This window comes from Natrix helvetica, assembly GCF_964273705.1.
Source record: "Natrix helvetica genome assembly, chromosome: 6".
Taxonomy (NCBI): Eukaryota; Metazoa; Chordata; class Lepidosauria; order Squamata; family Natricidae; genus Natrix; species Natrix helvetica.
In genome coordinates this window covers 35270248-35287696 of record NC_138553.1, presented here as the reverse complement: position 1 = coordinate 35287696, position 17449 = coordinate 35270248, and the positions used below count along the sequence as shown (strand labels likewise).

Below are 17449 nucleotides of genomic sequence, written 5' to 3'. Positions count from 1 at the left end.
ATTTTAACTCTGAAAAATGAGCTATGACTAGTTTATACATCTAAATTTTCATATTGATGGCAATCCCAGGTGAAAAAATTGCTGTTTTCAGAAAAGCTGATTAATTTTCAAGTTCCTACCTGAAATACATACTTTGTATCCCAGAGTGCACATTGAAGAATTTGTTGATCAGGAATAAATAAAGAGGAATAAAAGTCTTTTCTCAAGAATACCGGGCTCTGCCTTATAACATATAAGAAACTCCTGTGTTCCTTTATTTATAATTACTAAGGAATTATTATTATTATTTTCCTTTACCCAAGAATAGGGGGAAAAATTCTGAATAGAAAAGAGTTAACAATTCAGAGGACAGATTGCTAGTAAAACATGTAATTATAATATAATGTTCATATTTTTTTAGTTATTAAAGGCAAGCTTGTTACATTTGTTTTTTGCATCAGCTGGAACTAAGAGTTCTTCCTGCAGCTTACTTCCTATCTTTTTGCATGTCCCTCTTTATACTGCATATGAAACTCACTACAAATTATTAAGTTTGCTGATTAGTTTCTTCCTCCAAGTCTACCGTCAAATACAACTAATAAACGAGGAGATGGGATTTTGTGGTATGTGTTATAGTTAACGTGAAACTTTAGCAAATTATCCCAAGTGTTAAACATTGATGCTGTAATGATTGAGAGAAAAGCCACTATTTTTCATGTAGAGTTTCTGATTGGGGTCTAACAGATAAAAAGCAGCAGGTGCAACCAAAGAAAAGACAGAACTGGGATAATAATTGAAGGAATCTATTCCATTCTGAATTATGTATCAATTATTTAAACAAAAAAACAAAAACAAAAATTGGGTGAGAAATTCTGTCTTCCATTGCCTCATTGCTTTTTCTATAAACATTGTAATGTTTTAACTGACATCAGTTGTTTCCAAACATATGATGATCAAATTTTGTGGCAATGAATCAAATGCCTTATTATCAATTCAAAACATATGTAAATTGTTTTTTCAGCTTTTGTAAAATTATTTTATCAATTAGAAGTTAATCCTTTGTGCCTCTATTTTTCCTTTTATTTCCTTTCTGTTCTAGTGGAAGGATGTTATTTTCTTCTAATACAATCTTGGATGTTGACCACAATGCCTGTGAGTAGTTTAAGCATTGTAGGCAAACATAATTTCCTGGTGTTGTCCCTTTCTCTAGGTCATTCAAAAAGAGATATGTTTTGCCAGTTATTAAACAAATGTTGATGTCTCCTTTATGCAATACTTCATTAAACTGTTTTACTATAATTTGAGGTAAGCTATTTGAACAAAAAGCCATGCAGCTGATCATTTCCAGGAGATGTCCAGTTTTTAATCCTTTTTACTCCATTTTAACTATTTCTGCTATTATTAATTTCCCATTTGATTTTTAGTTAATTCATCTTCAAATTACTTTATCCATCCAGCACTTTATTAGAATGTTTCATTTCTCCATACATCTTTCCAAAATTAGATTGCTTCCTTTATGTTTCATTTTCCATTATCAAAATTTATATTGCGTTTCTACCAAAGTATAGTCCTCAATTTACAATCACAATTGAGCCCAAAATTTATGTTGCAACGTCAGAAATTTGTTAAGTGACATTCTTGCCACATTAAGTGAATCACTGCAATTGTTAAATTAGTAAGGTCATATGACCCAGGGATGCTGCAACCATCATACTGTAAATGTGAGTTAGTTGTCAAGCATCTGAATGTAAATCACATGATCATGGGGATGTTGCAATGGTCATGAGTGTGAAAAATAGTCATGTCACTTTTTTCAATGCCGTTGTAACTTAGAAAGATCACTAAGTGAACTGTTCTAAGTCAAGGACTACCTGTAATCTTCTCTGGTCTTATTGAAATAGCTAATTATACATGAACTGGATGATATGCCTCATTGCGTTTTCCTAATTATTACTGTTATTTGTTGCTGCTTCAATTTTGTCACTGCCTTAATTGGTTTGCCAGCTTGTGCTTACATTCTGAGTTATACAGCAGACTGAACTATTTCTTATCTGACAAATAATTTACTGCGCATGTCACATAATACGTCACACATTACTTAACTTTCTCTTCTGATCTTCCGTTCGCTTGCCAGGAGGCAGGCACATAACTGCAGAAATGTAGTTAATTGAGTTAGCATTTTTGTATTTTTATTTTCTTTTATATTAAAGTGTTTTTATTAGAATATGCTTCGGGTTTTATTTTGCTTGTCTTCAGAAGTATGCTACAAGGAAAGCCACGGTCCATGCTTCGTTAATTCAGGGTGAAACTCCCCCCTTGACAATTTTTTTTAGTGCTAAGCCAATATATTTTTTATTAAGCTTGCCATGATCCTTTCAGTTTTTGGTCTTGCGTGTTGTTCACATTACTTGCATCTGTATCAGAGTTTGTTGAAGAAAAATCAAACCCAGAAAGCACACATAGATAACTGATTCAGCTGGATTCATTAACTTCTTTATGTACATAATGACAGATGAATAAATGTACAATACAAATAGTAGATTCTTTCAACGTGGTAGAAGTTACAAGCAGAACATAAGCATGAGAGAACAGTTTCATCTCAGAGTTCAGAGCAGACATACAAGTTTAGATTCGTTTACTTCTCAGAGCAGCAGGCTCAGAGCTCAGAGCTTACAGACTAATTTCAGTTTTAATTCTCAGATAAGCCAGGCTCAGACTCCAAGCTTAAATTTCTTTTTCCAAAACAGCCTTCATTGGCTTACCCAGTTGCTATGCCTATTCATTGGCTGATCTATTCCTGTCTATGAATATTCACTCTGACAATCTGATCTTAATTTCTTTGTCCTGGCCCTCTAGTTTGATATTCCACTTTGGGGTTGAATATGATTTTGGTTTTGATTTTTTAATTTTGACAGCCAGTTCTTCTAAAACCATACTGCTGTACTGCAGGCAAGCTGATTGGTCTGTTTGATAGACACTATTTTAATCCTTGCATTAAAACCCTAAGCCAACATTATGAAAACTGGGGATTGTGCCCTAACATAAATAAAATTTAAGTATGTGCCTTCCATCTAAGCAATTGTACGGCAAAGAAAGAGTTAAATGTATACTGCTTTGGCAAGAGGATAAAACACAACTGCAGCCCCAAATATCTTGGAATAATCTTTGACCGATCCCTTATATTTGGAAAACACCTTAAATTAATCGGACAAAAATTGAAAATGGGGAATAACTTGATTAGGAAAATTGCAGGAACAGGCTGGGGAGTTCAAGCAAAGATATTGTGTATAGTGGCACAATTATTAGTATATTCTGTCACCGAACACTGCACACCTGTAGAGGGAAGAAGATGTCATACCAACAAGATTGATTTTCATCTTAATAACCCAGTGAGAATATAATGTGAAATCCTTAAATCCACACTACTCTCATGGCTCCATGTTCTTTTTTTTAAATCTTTCCCTCTTGATGTTAGGTGACAACAACAAATAGTTCAAGAGGGGAATAAGATAAACAGGCTATCAATTACTAGATATCCACCGATACACAAAATATTAAACTCTTTTCCTTGTACCAGGTTTAAGTCTAAGAAACCAATTGGATAACATACCAGATTTTTTTTTGGCTAGATGAAGAATATGTAAAGAATATATACATATGTATGTATGTATGTATGTATGTATGTATGTATGTATGTATATATATATATATATATATATATATATATATATATATATATATATATATATATATATATATATGAATATATAAATATTATATAAGAAATATAAATAATATATACGCAATATACTAAGACTGTGTTACTATTCTTCTTCTCATCCTTTCTATTACCTATCTCCTCCCACTTATGACCATAACCATGTTGCTTGTATTTTTCCGATTTATATTGTTCTGTTTGCTTCCTAGTATGATTTGATTGCTTATTAGTAACCTATGACTATCGCTAAGTGTTGTGTATTTTTTTTCTTTTTATGTACACTGAAAGCATATGCACCAAAGACAAATTCCTTGTGTGTTCAATCACACTTGGCCAATAAAGAATTCATTCGTTCGTTCGTTCGTTCATTCATTCATTCATTCATTCATTCATTCATTCATTCATTCATTCTTTTTCTTTCTTTCTTTCTATCTATCATCTATCTATCTATCTATCTATCTATCTATCTATCTATCTATCTATCAATCACTACTTTCAATGCTGACAGTCTTTGTCTTTCTACTGGTAATTCTGTATATACCATAATTTTCTCTTAATTCTTCTTGATGGTGGGTCAATTCATAGGTTACCTCAGTGCTGGCTTGTTTTCTGTTTTTATTTCTTCTAAGTTGTCAGTTTGTTGTTAATATAAGATGTTTCCTTCTTTCCAATTATTATTATCTGTGTTTCACCTACTGTTCTACTATTATTTTGGGGTCTTCTGTGTTCACATTTTTTTCTGAATCTCTTCCATAGTACTTCCCTAAATATTTTATTTCTGGTAATGGACCTCCATTGAACTGCTAATTCTGCTGGCTTCTAGTAATCACTTTGTTCCCTTGTTATTCTTTTCTAGGATTTTTCCAGGTACTGATCTCAAGGGAATTAGTATAGTTTCCTAGCGCCGCTTTTTCTTCTTTTTAAAAATAGTTACTATACCTTCTCCAATCTTTTGGCACATACAGTAATTGTTCCCATGAATTTTCAAAAATTACAGCCAGTGGTTCTAAGATCACATCTATTAATTACTTTAGCATTCTAGAATGCAAACCATCAGTCCCAGGGATTTAAATTCATTCAAAACAAATATGTGTTCCCTTACCAATCCCTCATCTATTTTGATTTGTAATTCTTATCCTTGCACAAAAACACAAATATACTGTAGTATAGTAACTAAGTAGTGAAATTGTACAATAACCAGGGTATATCATTAATTGGAGAAAATATAATTTGCTTCCACTGGGATTATAAATAACCTCAGATTATGGGGTCCTTGGTGCCCTCTGTGCTCAGAGAGTATAACAATCCACAGTTCAGTTTTGAGTTACATATATTCTCTTTCATTACACTTTATATTTCCCCTCAAATACCTCAAAATGTTGAATTAAAATTTTCTAAATTCTTATATGGATTTAAACCATTGCTTACATGCTGGATTAAACCATTGGTCAAAATTATATTGAGCCTCTAGATTGTTCTGAATTGTAAGAAGCATTGAATAATATTTATCTAAATATATTTTTTCAGTGGGGTTTTTTCTTTTTACATTTTCAAACAATAGTGAAGAACTCAAGCACTTAGCTTAAATACATTGTTAAAATAATTTAACGTTTTATATGATTAATATCTAAAATATTCTGAATACCAACTGTACAATTTTAGTAATAACTTTGTCAATTTATAGATATTATATATCTGTAGCTTTTTTATTTTTACTTATTCATGCTTAAAAAAAACAATTTTTAGAAAGTTTTTATGATTTGAATTTGGTGCAGATTGGTAAAGTATTAAAGATTTTTTATGTCAGAATAAGTTCCCAATCTTTTCCAGCTAAAGAGAAGTCTTATGAGGATGATGAATTAAATTCATCAGATTTTCAACTTTATCATTTGGCTTTTATTTTAACATTTATATTGATGCGTAATGAATTTTAAAAGCTATTATTGCCCTTTTAGGACTCATTAAAGAATAAACATGTCTGAAATTCTGGCAAAATTCTTGGATCAATTCATAATGAACAAAGTCTGATTCCTCCAGTTAGACATAACCGGACATGAATTAGGAAGCAGTTAAACTTTCAGCTAGATTTACATGAGAAACTAACACTGTAAAGTAAATATAATTTGAAGGTCACAGAAAATGGACATTGGAACTTCTGGGCCAATGAAGTGATTAATACATTGAATCAATTGGTTAGTAGTAGTTATTTAAGAATGTAAGTTTTGAATGTAACTTAGAATTATTTCCCTGACAGTATGAACATGATTCAGATGCTCCAGCAGCTTCACAGGCATGGAGGGTGTATTGTGTGAAACAAGTTTTAAAACAGTGATTCTCAACCTGTGGGTCGGGACCCCTTTGGGGGTTGAATGACCCTTTCACAGGGGTCGCCTAAGACCATCGGAAAACACATATTTTCGATGGACTTAGGAACTGAGACACCAATTTTATGGTTAGGGGTCACCACAACATGAGGAACTGTATTAAAGGGTCACGGCATTGGGAAGGTTGAGAACCACTGTTTTAAGAGGTGTGAAATATACTTTTTATGAGCAAAGGATGAAGTAATTTCATCAGGTTTTGCTCTGTGTCTATTCCCACCCCCCAAATAACGTTTTAAAAAATGGCTATCAATTTGAAGGGGAAATATTGTAGAAGATTTAATGGTGCTCTGACTCATTGTATCTAACCCTGACCTGTTAAGGCAGGGGTGTCAAACTAGTGGCCCGCAGGCCAGATGTGTCACACGCTGGCTATCATTTTAGTGAAGGGAGAAAAAGTTGTGATACATCACATGACGACATCATGGCAATGCAAGTTTGACACCCCTGTGTTAAGGGTTACATTTGGCATCAGGTAATCCTATCTAATAAAACAACCCTGAAGTTCTATTTCTCCTTGGAAAATAAAAATAATTAAAGCTGTAAATGGATGCTGAATTAAATTCCAGAAATATAGAATCAATACCTTATTTGACCCTAGTACTCTGCAAAGTTAATTAAACAACATAGATATAAAGAAAACAAGCTTGAGCTGTCAAAAAATGTGTTCAACAGTTGAGTTGCTTTTTGAAATATCATTATATTTAAAAAATGGGAAGGTGGAGAAGTATGTCTCTATATAGTCCAGATTTAATAATATCTTAAAAGGACTATCTTAGATATACTGTATATAACTACCATATAACTGTCACCCTCACCATAATCTGTAATGAAGATATTTTTAAAAATCTCTGGAATGATGGACAGTATGGATAGTTTTAAAGCATTTGAAAGCACTGTTACAATCTATCTGAGTTACCTTTTCTCAAGATTAAATATACCCACCCCTTCAATATTTCTTCATAAGACTTTATTTTGTTACATTTTTCTAAATTTATCAGACTTTTACCTCTCCTCTTTATCACTTAAACAAAATATGAATTGTTCATAGACCTTAGACCTCACAGTCATGAAAAGTCAAAGTAATAATTTTTCTAACACATACAAACGCAACCATAATTTTAAGACAATATGGTATCATAGTACTGATAACAAACATGATAATATAAACTGTTGGGATTAGCTTGTAAAGAAATTAAGTACTTGGGCCTAAATAGACAAGAATAATGTTTGGGATTCTTCTCTGGACAAGAAAAGGACTTGGGATCACCCACAAGTGCCCCAGACAGTTATTCCCAATAAGAAGACTGTAAAACACTGATCTCTAGCAGGTTTATTGCTCTGGAAGACAAGTGATTGTCATCTTTGACCAAAATGTAGTCAGCATCTTTATAAACTCTGAGTCCGCATACTTTCTTTTTTTTATTGCAAAATTTTTATTGGTTTTAAAATATATAGGGAAGGGTAAAAGGGTATACAGAAATTTTTTTGCAGCTTCCACACTGGTGGCGAGAATCCCCTCAAGAAACTCACAGATTTAACAATCTTAAAAATAAGATATAAAAGAAAGCATCAGAACAAATTTAACCAATATTATCAAACATGTGCTCTACTATTTTTTCTTTGTTACTTTTTGTAGTATCAACAATTACAATTATTCCAAATACATTCATTTTTGTGATCTAAGCCTTTTCGATATTGCTTCTTCTTCCCTGCCCCCCGGAGGAGCCTCAACACCCCCCCTCTTTATCTTGTGTTTTGCTGTCCTTTTCCCTACTCCCACTAAATTCCTCCTCTGGGGGGGAAAGATTCTTTTTAATAAAGGCTTCCGCCTCCTGAATTGTATTAATTCTGATCCTATTTCCCTCCCAGAAGACCATCATCCCCTCTGGTAACAGCCACTTAAACCAGACCCCCATGTTGTATAATTTTTTTTGATAAGGAGGAATATTTCCTCCTTCTCTCTCTTATTTCTTTTGGGATCTGTTTAAGAATGGTGACCTGTTCCTCTTTGTATTTCAATGGTCTCTCCCTTTGGGTCACAAACACCTCATCCCTTGTGGATCTCCTGACAAATTTAACATGTACCTCTCTGGGAACGTTGTGACTTCTGGCATATGCTGAGTTTATCCTATATGCTAGATCCATATCCCACCATAATTGTTTCTTATCTCCCTTAATATAATCTGCTAAAATTGTGCTCATAATCTCTTTAAGATCTTTGTTTTCTTCCTCTGGCAGGTTCTGGAATCTAAGAAAAAAGGACATTCTTTCAAATTCTATTTTTGTCAGAAAATTTTCTACATCTGCGTTTCCCTTGCGTGTTGTTTTAAGCTCCTCCCCCATCTCTGCCGCTCTCTCCTCCAACACCATAATTCTCTGCTTATTCCCAGCAATATGTTCTTTAACGTCTCTGAGCTCTTCTTTAACCTCTGCCATTTCTTTCCTCATTTCATTCTGCCCCTTCATAAGTTCTTTAAACATTTCCGTAACAGATAGTTCCTTTGTGTCCTCTCCAGCCCCTCCTTTCTGCAACAATGAGGTGATCTTAGACTGTTGCGTTGTGGGGCTGGGGGCAGCAGATGACGGAGCCGAGTGCGCCTTGCCAGTCGGTGGTTTTCTTGCAGCCATTGATTAGGTTCAGAGATACAAATTCTTTCCAGGGAAAATGGTGTCCGAGGATTCCACAGCGGAGGTGGCCTCAAAAGGCAAACAAAAGCAGGGAAACCCACAATTCCAATAGAGAGATAATCCAAGAAGTAATTCCAATATTCAAAGCTCAGAAGAGCCACATACAGAGAGGTCCCAGCTTCCCTTTGAGAGAGTGCAGCAAACAATCCACTTTTCTTTACTTTCTCTTTGGGAGCAGTTTCAAAGAACAAGTTTCATTCATATGTAGACAAAGGAAGGAGGGCGGGCGCTATCTTGGCCCTCCCTTCCGCAGGGAGAGAAGTCACAAAAAGTTTTTCTTTCCCTTTTTTTTAAAGGCGAAGGTCAGCTTTAGAATCATTTCTGGCAATTGTAAAAAGCCATTCTCATTCAATATCTAAGTAACTAATCAGTAATTATTCTCTCTCTCCGAGAGAGTCCCTTTAAATGCCGCTTATTCCGGGGGGGGGGTAATAGAGGAACCACCCCCTCTAATTTCCATTTCAAAAGCCAGAGCACACCAACTCACGCACATCTGTAGCTTTCTTTCAAAGTAAACAAAGAGCACCAGGTGGGATCCGCGCCTCCAGCCTTCAGCCACGCTTCTCCTTTGATCTGAAACCTCCCAGGGTCGTCCGGCGAAGAGGCGACGTCACTCGCCCCCCCCACTGCTCCCTGGCGCCTAGGCGAAGCTGGGGAAAAACACCCCCACCGGCTGCTGCCACTGCAGGGGGGCCCAGCAAGCTGCCCTTCGGCAGGAGACCCTTTGTTTGAGTCTCCTGTGCTCCTTTTGGAGCCCGCCAAGGGAGCGATCAGCGGACTACACATCCGTTGCCATTCGGTCCCGGAAGCGGAAGTCCGCATACTTTCTTAATAATTTCAGAAATTTCCATGTTAACTATTTTTCAGATATCAGGAAACTCTATACCAGCAAGTTTTACTACATTTCAGTCCTTAGTGAAAAAAGGACATTATAAAATTTTAAGGATTTCAAAAAATCTATCTTTTTGGAATAAACTGCAAAATGACAATTGGAACACTAATTTTCGAAAGTTAACTCCTCTCACTGCCGGAAATTTGACCTTGACTGGCTCAAGGTTGACTCTGTCAGGGGAAATTTCACCCTGAACTAATGAGGTCTTAGACCGATGACTAAGCCAAACAGCATATCTTCAAGAAAAACAAAAATAAAAACCCGAGAACATGTTCTAATGAAAACAAACTTTTAATTATGAAAATAAGAAATAAGAAAATAAACAAATCTATCTAATTGTTACATTTTGGTAAGAGCAGTTTGTCGCCCACCTTCTTGGCATACGAACAAAGATCAAAAGGAAAGAAGTCTCTGGAATGTGTGATGTATATGAAAAGTGTTAAGAAGCTTGCGCAGTAAATCATTGCTGATAAAGACCTATGACCTGCGCAGTAATATCTCAGCACAGCTAGCAAACAATTAATGCAGTGACAGACTCAGCCTTCCATCCTTCCGAGGTCAATAAAATGGGGACCCAGATTATTGAGGGCAATATACTGATAATGTAAACTTTTCAGAGGGTGCTGTAAAGCACTCTGGAGCATTATATAAATCTAAGTCCTTTTGCTATTGCTAATTTATTAATCACCTCATGGATGCCACTCCCCTTTTGTGGTCCCAGGTTAGTCAGGCCAAAAGGGTGGGTGTAGATCTCACCTTGGGGAGCACAATATTCCAGATGATGAGTGCCACAGTAAAAAAGACTCTTCTCCTGAACTCTGCCAGTCGACCAATGGGATCCACAGCACACCTCTTCTGCTGGCCTGGGAGAGGTTCCTCAAATAATCTTAGCCCATGTCATGAAGAGCTTTAAAGGTGATAAACTGGACCCAGAAAGCAGGGCAGCTTGCAGAATAATGGTGTAACATCAGCCACCCAGATATGTTCTGTAGCAACTGAAGCTTCCAGATACTCTTCAAGGATAGCTCCATGTAGAGTGTATTACAATAGTCCAACCATGAGATGACCAGGTCTAGAATGACTGAGTGTATTGGACATATTGAAAGATATTTGTGAATAAATGATCTAAAAGTTAACTTTAAGAGTGTCTGCCATTATATAATTGGAAAATACTATGGAGAAGGAGCACATTTTACTGGATAGGACTGAAACTGATTTGAAAGTAGATTTAAAACTGATGAAATACAGAAATGATGTGGAAGGATATATTACACTTGGTACAAACCAAAAAAGTGATCTGGATAACTTTCTTATACTGAATTTACAAAAGAGATTTCTTACAGTTTTGAAGAATTTTATGAGACAAGGCAAAGAAAAAATTAGAAGAAATCTAGTTCCAGAATATTATTTGAGTTCTGCTGACCAGGACTGAACAAGGTTTTATTGATTTATTTATAAATAAAAGATATGAAAAGACTTCATTTGTTGTATTTTAAGAGGAGGTAAAATTGTGTATGCTTGTTCTTATGAAGAGGAAAATCAATTCTCTTTATTTATTTCTTTACAGTACTCATTTCTATTTTTTATTTTAGTAAAAAATCATTGTTAGACATGACATATTGAGAATATGGAATAAATACATATCCAGGTTGTATCTAAAAACACCATTGTAGCTCTCAGAACAAGAAGTATTTTATAGACAATAGCCAAACACATATGGAAATACAACATAAAATCAAGAGGAAATCTGATTGTGTACTTGCCATTGGTTTTATTTACAGTTATTAGAAAGATTTAAAATAGACTAGAGTTTATGGTTTTGAACATTGTAAGACTGAGTCTGAAATGCAATTATATACAAATGGGGAACATGTAATTTCTAAAATGTATAAACTTCCATTGAAATTTGAAACAGAAGAACAAGTATCAGCTTCCTAACTATACAGGAAATAGATCATTTGAGCTACTCTACTTTATTATAAGACAGAATCTTGCAAATCTGACAGTACAAATATCTTGCCATTTCCTTTACAGTCTGAAAAGTTAGGGTTCTGAGCCTCTTTCTCCACCCATTAGGCTGCTGCAGGCTGTATCCTTTCTAATCAGATTGTTCACTGAGCAGCATCTCTCTCCTTGTTTCTCAAGGTCTTTCTCACATACCATTCCAAATGAAGTATGATAAAGTGGGATAAAAAGTTTGGTTATAATATACAGCTGGGTCTATACAGCTGGATCTATGTGTAGTTGAAAGAAATTAAATGTACATTGTTATAATCTTTAAGATAATGTTTATAAAACGATATACCATTGGTGTATGTCATCCAAAAAATAGAGGATGCAATATAAATCCTTTCTCAGTGCCTGGACACTGTTAGAATGCAAAGAGAAACAGGTTTGTACTCAAGTTAATTCAGAAGCCTGTTGATTCCATACTGTAATAATGCCAACTGACTTTCAATGAGATTGTGCTCTCTCAGAAAGAGTAAACAGAAGCTTTGACCCAGAGGGCCTGTAATGCTGGTACATCCATTCTGATCTAATTTGAACAGGATACATTGAGGTTACTCACAAATATATTTATAATCTCATAACTGTATTACTAGACTTCCAACTCACTCTATATGAGACTTTCCTTGAGGACCACCAGAGACTTCAGCTAATTTAAAATGCAGCAGCCTAAGTGCATACTGAGCAGCCTTGGTATGCCTACATTATAACATTCAGAAATTGCAATGGTTATTAGTATTTTTAAATACAACTCAAAGTATTCGCATTACCTATAAAGCCCTATATTATATGGTGTTGAATCAGGGTATTTAAAAAGAAACACCTTTCCCAGATAGATTCAGTCTATCCAATTTGGATGATGTGGGAGTGCCAGCTGAAAGTCTCTCCTATGGTAAGATATAAAAAGAGGGTATGACACAAAATGTTCTCTGTAGGATTTCTTCTTCTTCTTCTTCTTCTTCTTCTTCTTCTTCTTCTTCTTCTTCTTCTTCTTCTTCTTCTTCTTCTTCTTCTTCTTCTTCTTCTTCTTCTTCTTCTTCTTCTTCTTCTTCTTCCTCCTCCTCCTCCTCCTCCTCTTCCTCCTCCTCCCCTTCCCCCTCCTCCTCCCCTCTCCCCTAACTCTAAAGGCTACTAATAACTTCACTTTTTCAGGAGGCCTTGGGAACTGATCAGCATTCTAACTTTAAAAGAATCAACAACCTTAAGAATAATGCTGTTGAACCTTGCCATACTGTACACACATGTCCAAGAAGCTATTTTATAACAACAGAATATACTATTAATTTAAGGCAGGGGGTTGGACTAGAAGACCTCCAAGGTCCCTTCCAACTCTACTATTGTATTGTATTGTATTGTATTATTGTAAGGAATATATTATAAAAGTCCTCAAATTTCAAGTGAGATTCAAGCAGGGCCAGGAATGTAATCCTCAAAATAATCTGGGTTGTTTCTGTGCCACCTGAAAACTTTAATGCTACATGCAATATATTTTGTATACAATGTATCTAAAAATGATTATAAAGAAGAAAGTGGATGGTTGAATTGTCTATTAAAATACAGGAGACATATAGTTAGCTATACACTTTCATGTGTAATATTTCTCACATCAGTTATTTCCATGAGCAAGGATTTTGTAATTTTCTTTAATTGAAAAGTAAGATGATAGTACTTGGAATAAATTAACATTTTTCTTAATTTTTATAGGCTATGCTATGGGATTGATACACACCATTTAGAGTGCACAACAGTATTTTTTGCTAAATCCATGAGATGCAAAAACCTCTACTTTTTTTCATCCAGAGGCAGGAAACCTCAACTCACTGAAGTCTACCTGTGGGACACTAAATAACAGGAATCGTTCTATGTATAGCAAAAAGTACCTAGAGTCTTGAGAAATAGTGCCTCCCTTTTAATTACACCCTGCTTAAAATTCAGTAACATTCAGAAAGGTTCCAAGCAGTGGTGGGATCCAAATAATTTAACCACCTGTTCTCTGCCCTAATGATCAGCTGGATCTCTGAACTGCTCAGAAAGTTAACAATCGGTTCCACTGAATAGGTGCAAACTGGCTGAATCCCACCACCGGTTCCAGGTATTATTATCATTCCCACTTCCAGGATTTATACAATCAGCTGCTAGTTATCTGAGTTATCTGAGCAAGCCAATTTGATCAGCTTTTCATTTTCTATCCCATTCTTCCAGTGATATAATCTGTATTCCATACATCAATAGTTTCTAATGTTTCATAGGTGCCCAAAATCAGAACCTAAATTCAGTATAAAAGGAACTATATTATATACCCTCTTGATTTTTCCATGGATGTCAATATTCAAATACATAGCTGAAATCTGAAGGTTATCTGAAGTTTGAATCATTGCAACTGGACTAATTTTTTGTTGTTAGTTTGAGAGATGTTTCACTGCCCATCCAGGCAGCTTCCTTAGTCAGAGCAAGGTAGTTGAGCAGAGAGCAGTGGTGGGATTCAAATAATTTAACAACCGGTTCTCTGCCCTAATGATTTCTTCCAACAACCAGTTCACCAAACTGCTCAGAAAGTTAACAACCGCTTTTCCCGAAGTGGTGTGAACTGGCTGAATCCCACCACTGGCAGAGAGCCATTGGAATGTACCAACTCCTGCCCACCAAACTCAGGGACTTCCTCCCCAAAGTGCGTTGAAACATTTCTTTGCCTTCCCTTGGGGAAAGAAACCCCTGAGTTTGGAGTAGCAGGAGTTAGTACATTCCAACAACTAGCTGCCCAACTAACTTGCTCTGACTGAGGAAGCTGCCTAGATGGGCAGTGAAACATCTCTCAAACTAACAACAAAAAATTAGTCCAGTTGCAATGATTCAACCTTTGGACAACTTCAGACAACCTTCAGACAACTCTACCTGGATGATTAAGAATCTTCATCAACACAGCTGAAATCCTTTCATTTCATTAAAGCAAATTGCTTTTTGATCTTGAAAACACAGACCTGCTAAAATAGTGATATTACCAAAGAAAGTTAAAACCATTAAAGTTTATTTAAATCAATGTGTAATATAATTCACTTTTATATAACAATGCATATTTTAATTAATGTATAAGTTATACATAGGAAAAATGATTACACCCCCTAACATATTGATTTTGGAATATATATTTGCTATACTATTATCTGAATATTTAGAGATTAGAAATAGTTTTTTAAAAAATACACATACATCTTTAGAAATATAAATTTGTGAAGTTTAGCTATACTTTGTTTTGAAATGCTAAAGGAAAGAACATATAATTGTTCAATTTAACAAAACTTTTTTTGGATTTAATTAAAGAGCCTATAGTAAGTAAAGTATTTTTCTAAATTTATTAATCATCACTTTTCTATAATAGCAAATTACAAAAAGTTTGTAATAATATATTTCTTCAATCTTTCAACATGTGAACAAAAAGATTTGTATAGCTATCATTCTACTGTTATATTCAAGCAGATCTTATGCAAATAATAATTACAGTAAACATATGAAATGAGGAACATTAATATAAAAATTGTAGATGTTGTACATACAAACACAAATGCTACAAATAAGTTCAAAATTTATTTAAATTGCTCACATTATATTACTCTTTTTACTTAGGTTAAATATTGTATTAAAGTTACTCTATAATATACTACATGTATGCTAATAAAAATTCTGCTATTGCCACTCTGAAAAATTGCATAACTAACTAAACCATTACTGCTTATAATTAAAAATGAAACAATTAAAAACCATGTTAAACATTGTATTCATAGAGATAGAGACAGGTTGGCAAAATGCAAAGAATCCTTGAAAATTAAATGCTCTTTTTACCTATTACTGGAACAATTTTCATTACTTCAAAATATTTTTATTCGTTTTGAGGATGCACCTGAATTATTAGTTAAAACTTTAGGTTAATATATCATGATGCTGGTGTAATTTTTTAAAAAAGTGTGCTGAAATATTTTGGCTAGTTAAACATCTATGAAAAATGATTTACCAACAGTATATTTAGCATTATATTGTTAATGTGTGATATTAACATAACCCTTCATGTTACACAGTGTCTTTCAGAATTAAAAGTTTATTGTCTCTTTCTAAAAAATGCTTACTAATCCAGTTCTGCATAGCTCTAGAAACCTTGATCACCTGCTGCACACAACGTACACCATTTTTTAGATCCAGCCTCTCAGTTGAGAGTTCAAATGTTTTCACAATATGCCACATCATATGCCTGATTTATCCTGAAAATGATATCCCCATAGAATTTGCTACAGGTACAACTACTAAGTCTACATGTCAGGCCTGCAAAAATCTGGATGACCTCTAGATGGCAGAAAGGAGATACGGAAAACCTTTAATGTTTTTTCTGACATCTAGAAGTCAACCAGAGTTTTGCAGCCCAGATCTGGCAGTCGTACACGAATAGGGAGATTGAGTAATTTTTAGGAGGGGAGGAGGGATGGTCATCAAAAGAAAAAAAGAAGGAATAATACCAATGTGTACATTAGAGTGCCCAATACATGCCAAAGTTCTGTACCAGTGAAAGAAACCCACCAAATCAAATACTTTCTGACGCATTGGCAGAAACCCAAAGACTCTTGCCTTAATGTCATCATAGGTAATGACACAAACCTCTTTCCACACCTGAACATGCTCAGAAGACAGACAGGGTATTTTTGGTTACTATGAATAATGAAGAGACCAGAATGAAGAGGAAGGTGATGAAGATGATGATGACAATGAGAAGGTTACTATCCCAGTCCTGGTGGGAAAGGTATCCCTACCTCAGCAAGTTGGATAAAGGAATAGGTCCAGATCCACTGCCCAGGAGCCCTCCTTTTCTGCCAGCCAAGAGTTTCTCCACCAAAGCCACATTCCCAGTGCGAGCCGCTTCCAGCAGTTCCTGGTCCTTGCCCATGGCCGGGAATCATCAGCGAATCTTTATTTGCCCACCCCGCAACCCTTCCAGAAATGCTGCGCGGTTACCCCCCTCTCCCTATTTCAGCGACCCTGGCCAGGAAAACAATCTTCCCCGCTCTCCATTCAAGCGAACTGAGCAACGAGGGTATTTCCCACAGTCTTCAGCGACTAGCGGAAAGCGGAGGGAGGGGAAAGAAAGAAAAGGAAGGGGGAGAGGGGGGGAAGCACTCCTCGCTAGACAATTTCTGGGTGGAGTGTGGAAGAAGGAAAAAGAAGCTACGGGAGCCTTCCGCCGACACGTTAGCTCAGCGAAGAGGAATGGAGAAGTCAGCTCCTCCGCCAGGCTGAAGCTGGTTAAGAATGAAGAAGGGATGGAAGACCAGCAGGGCGTGATGTGGGAGGCGCAGCCTTGGCTATCTAGGCCGGTTGCTGAGGAGACAAGAGTTCTCCGCTTCTGAATGGCTGGCCGGCCTACTGCGCCCCCTCCCCTATTTCCCTCCCATTGGCGTGCCCTTGCCCTCGATCCTGACGCAATGGGGATTCTGCTGCCCTGCCTGAGCTAGCCAGCCCTCCCTCAAGAGCGGCGGTGGCACCGACGGGCAGCTCGCCTCGCGCTCTACTGCGGTGTCGCGCGCGCTTGCGCTTCTACGGGCCTGGCGGCGCGCGCTAAAGGAGAACAGCTGCTGCCGAGTGGCGAGCTGCGCGCGCTCCCTCTCCCCCCCCCCCCGCAAGGCTGCTTCACCTTAGGAAGCGGGGTGATGGCGAGGAAGGGAGAACGGTGGAAGGAAGTGGCGCCGGCAGAGTCTCCGATGGGAGTCGGTAGCGTTTCTCTGACGGGAGGAATCACTCCGG

The 17449-nt window shown here is 36.3% G+C and overlaps 1 protein-coding gene across 10 annotated transcripts in view; it reads right to left on the bottom strand.

The window, feature by feature from the left end:
• Nucleotides 1-17134, bottom strand: part of ANKS1B (ankyrin repeat and sterile alpha motif domain containing 1B) — a 300024-nt gene extending 282890 nt beyond the window's left edge. For all 10 annotated transcript variants that reach the window (XM_081958819.1, XM_081958822.1, XM_081958824.1 and 7 more), the window contains exon 1: nt 16462-17134. In XM_081958819.1, coding sequence (XP_081814945.1) covers nt 16462-16595 — 134 coding nt within the window. In that variant the 5' untranslated portion in view covers nt 16596-17134. The remainder of the gene's footprint in view (nt 1-16461) is intronic.
• Nucleotides 17135-17449: the final 315 nt, after the last annotated feature.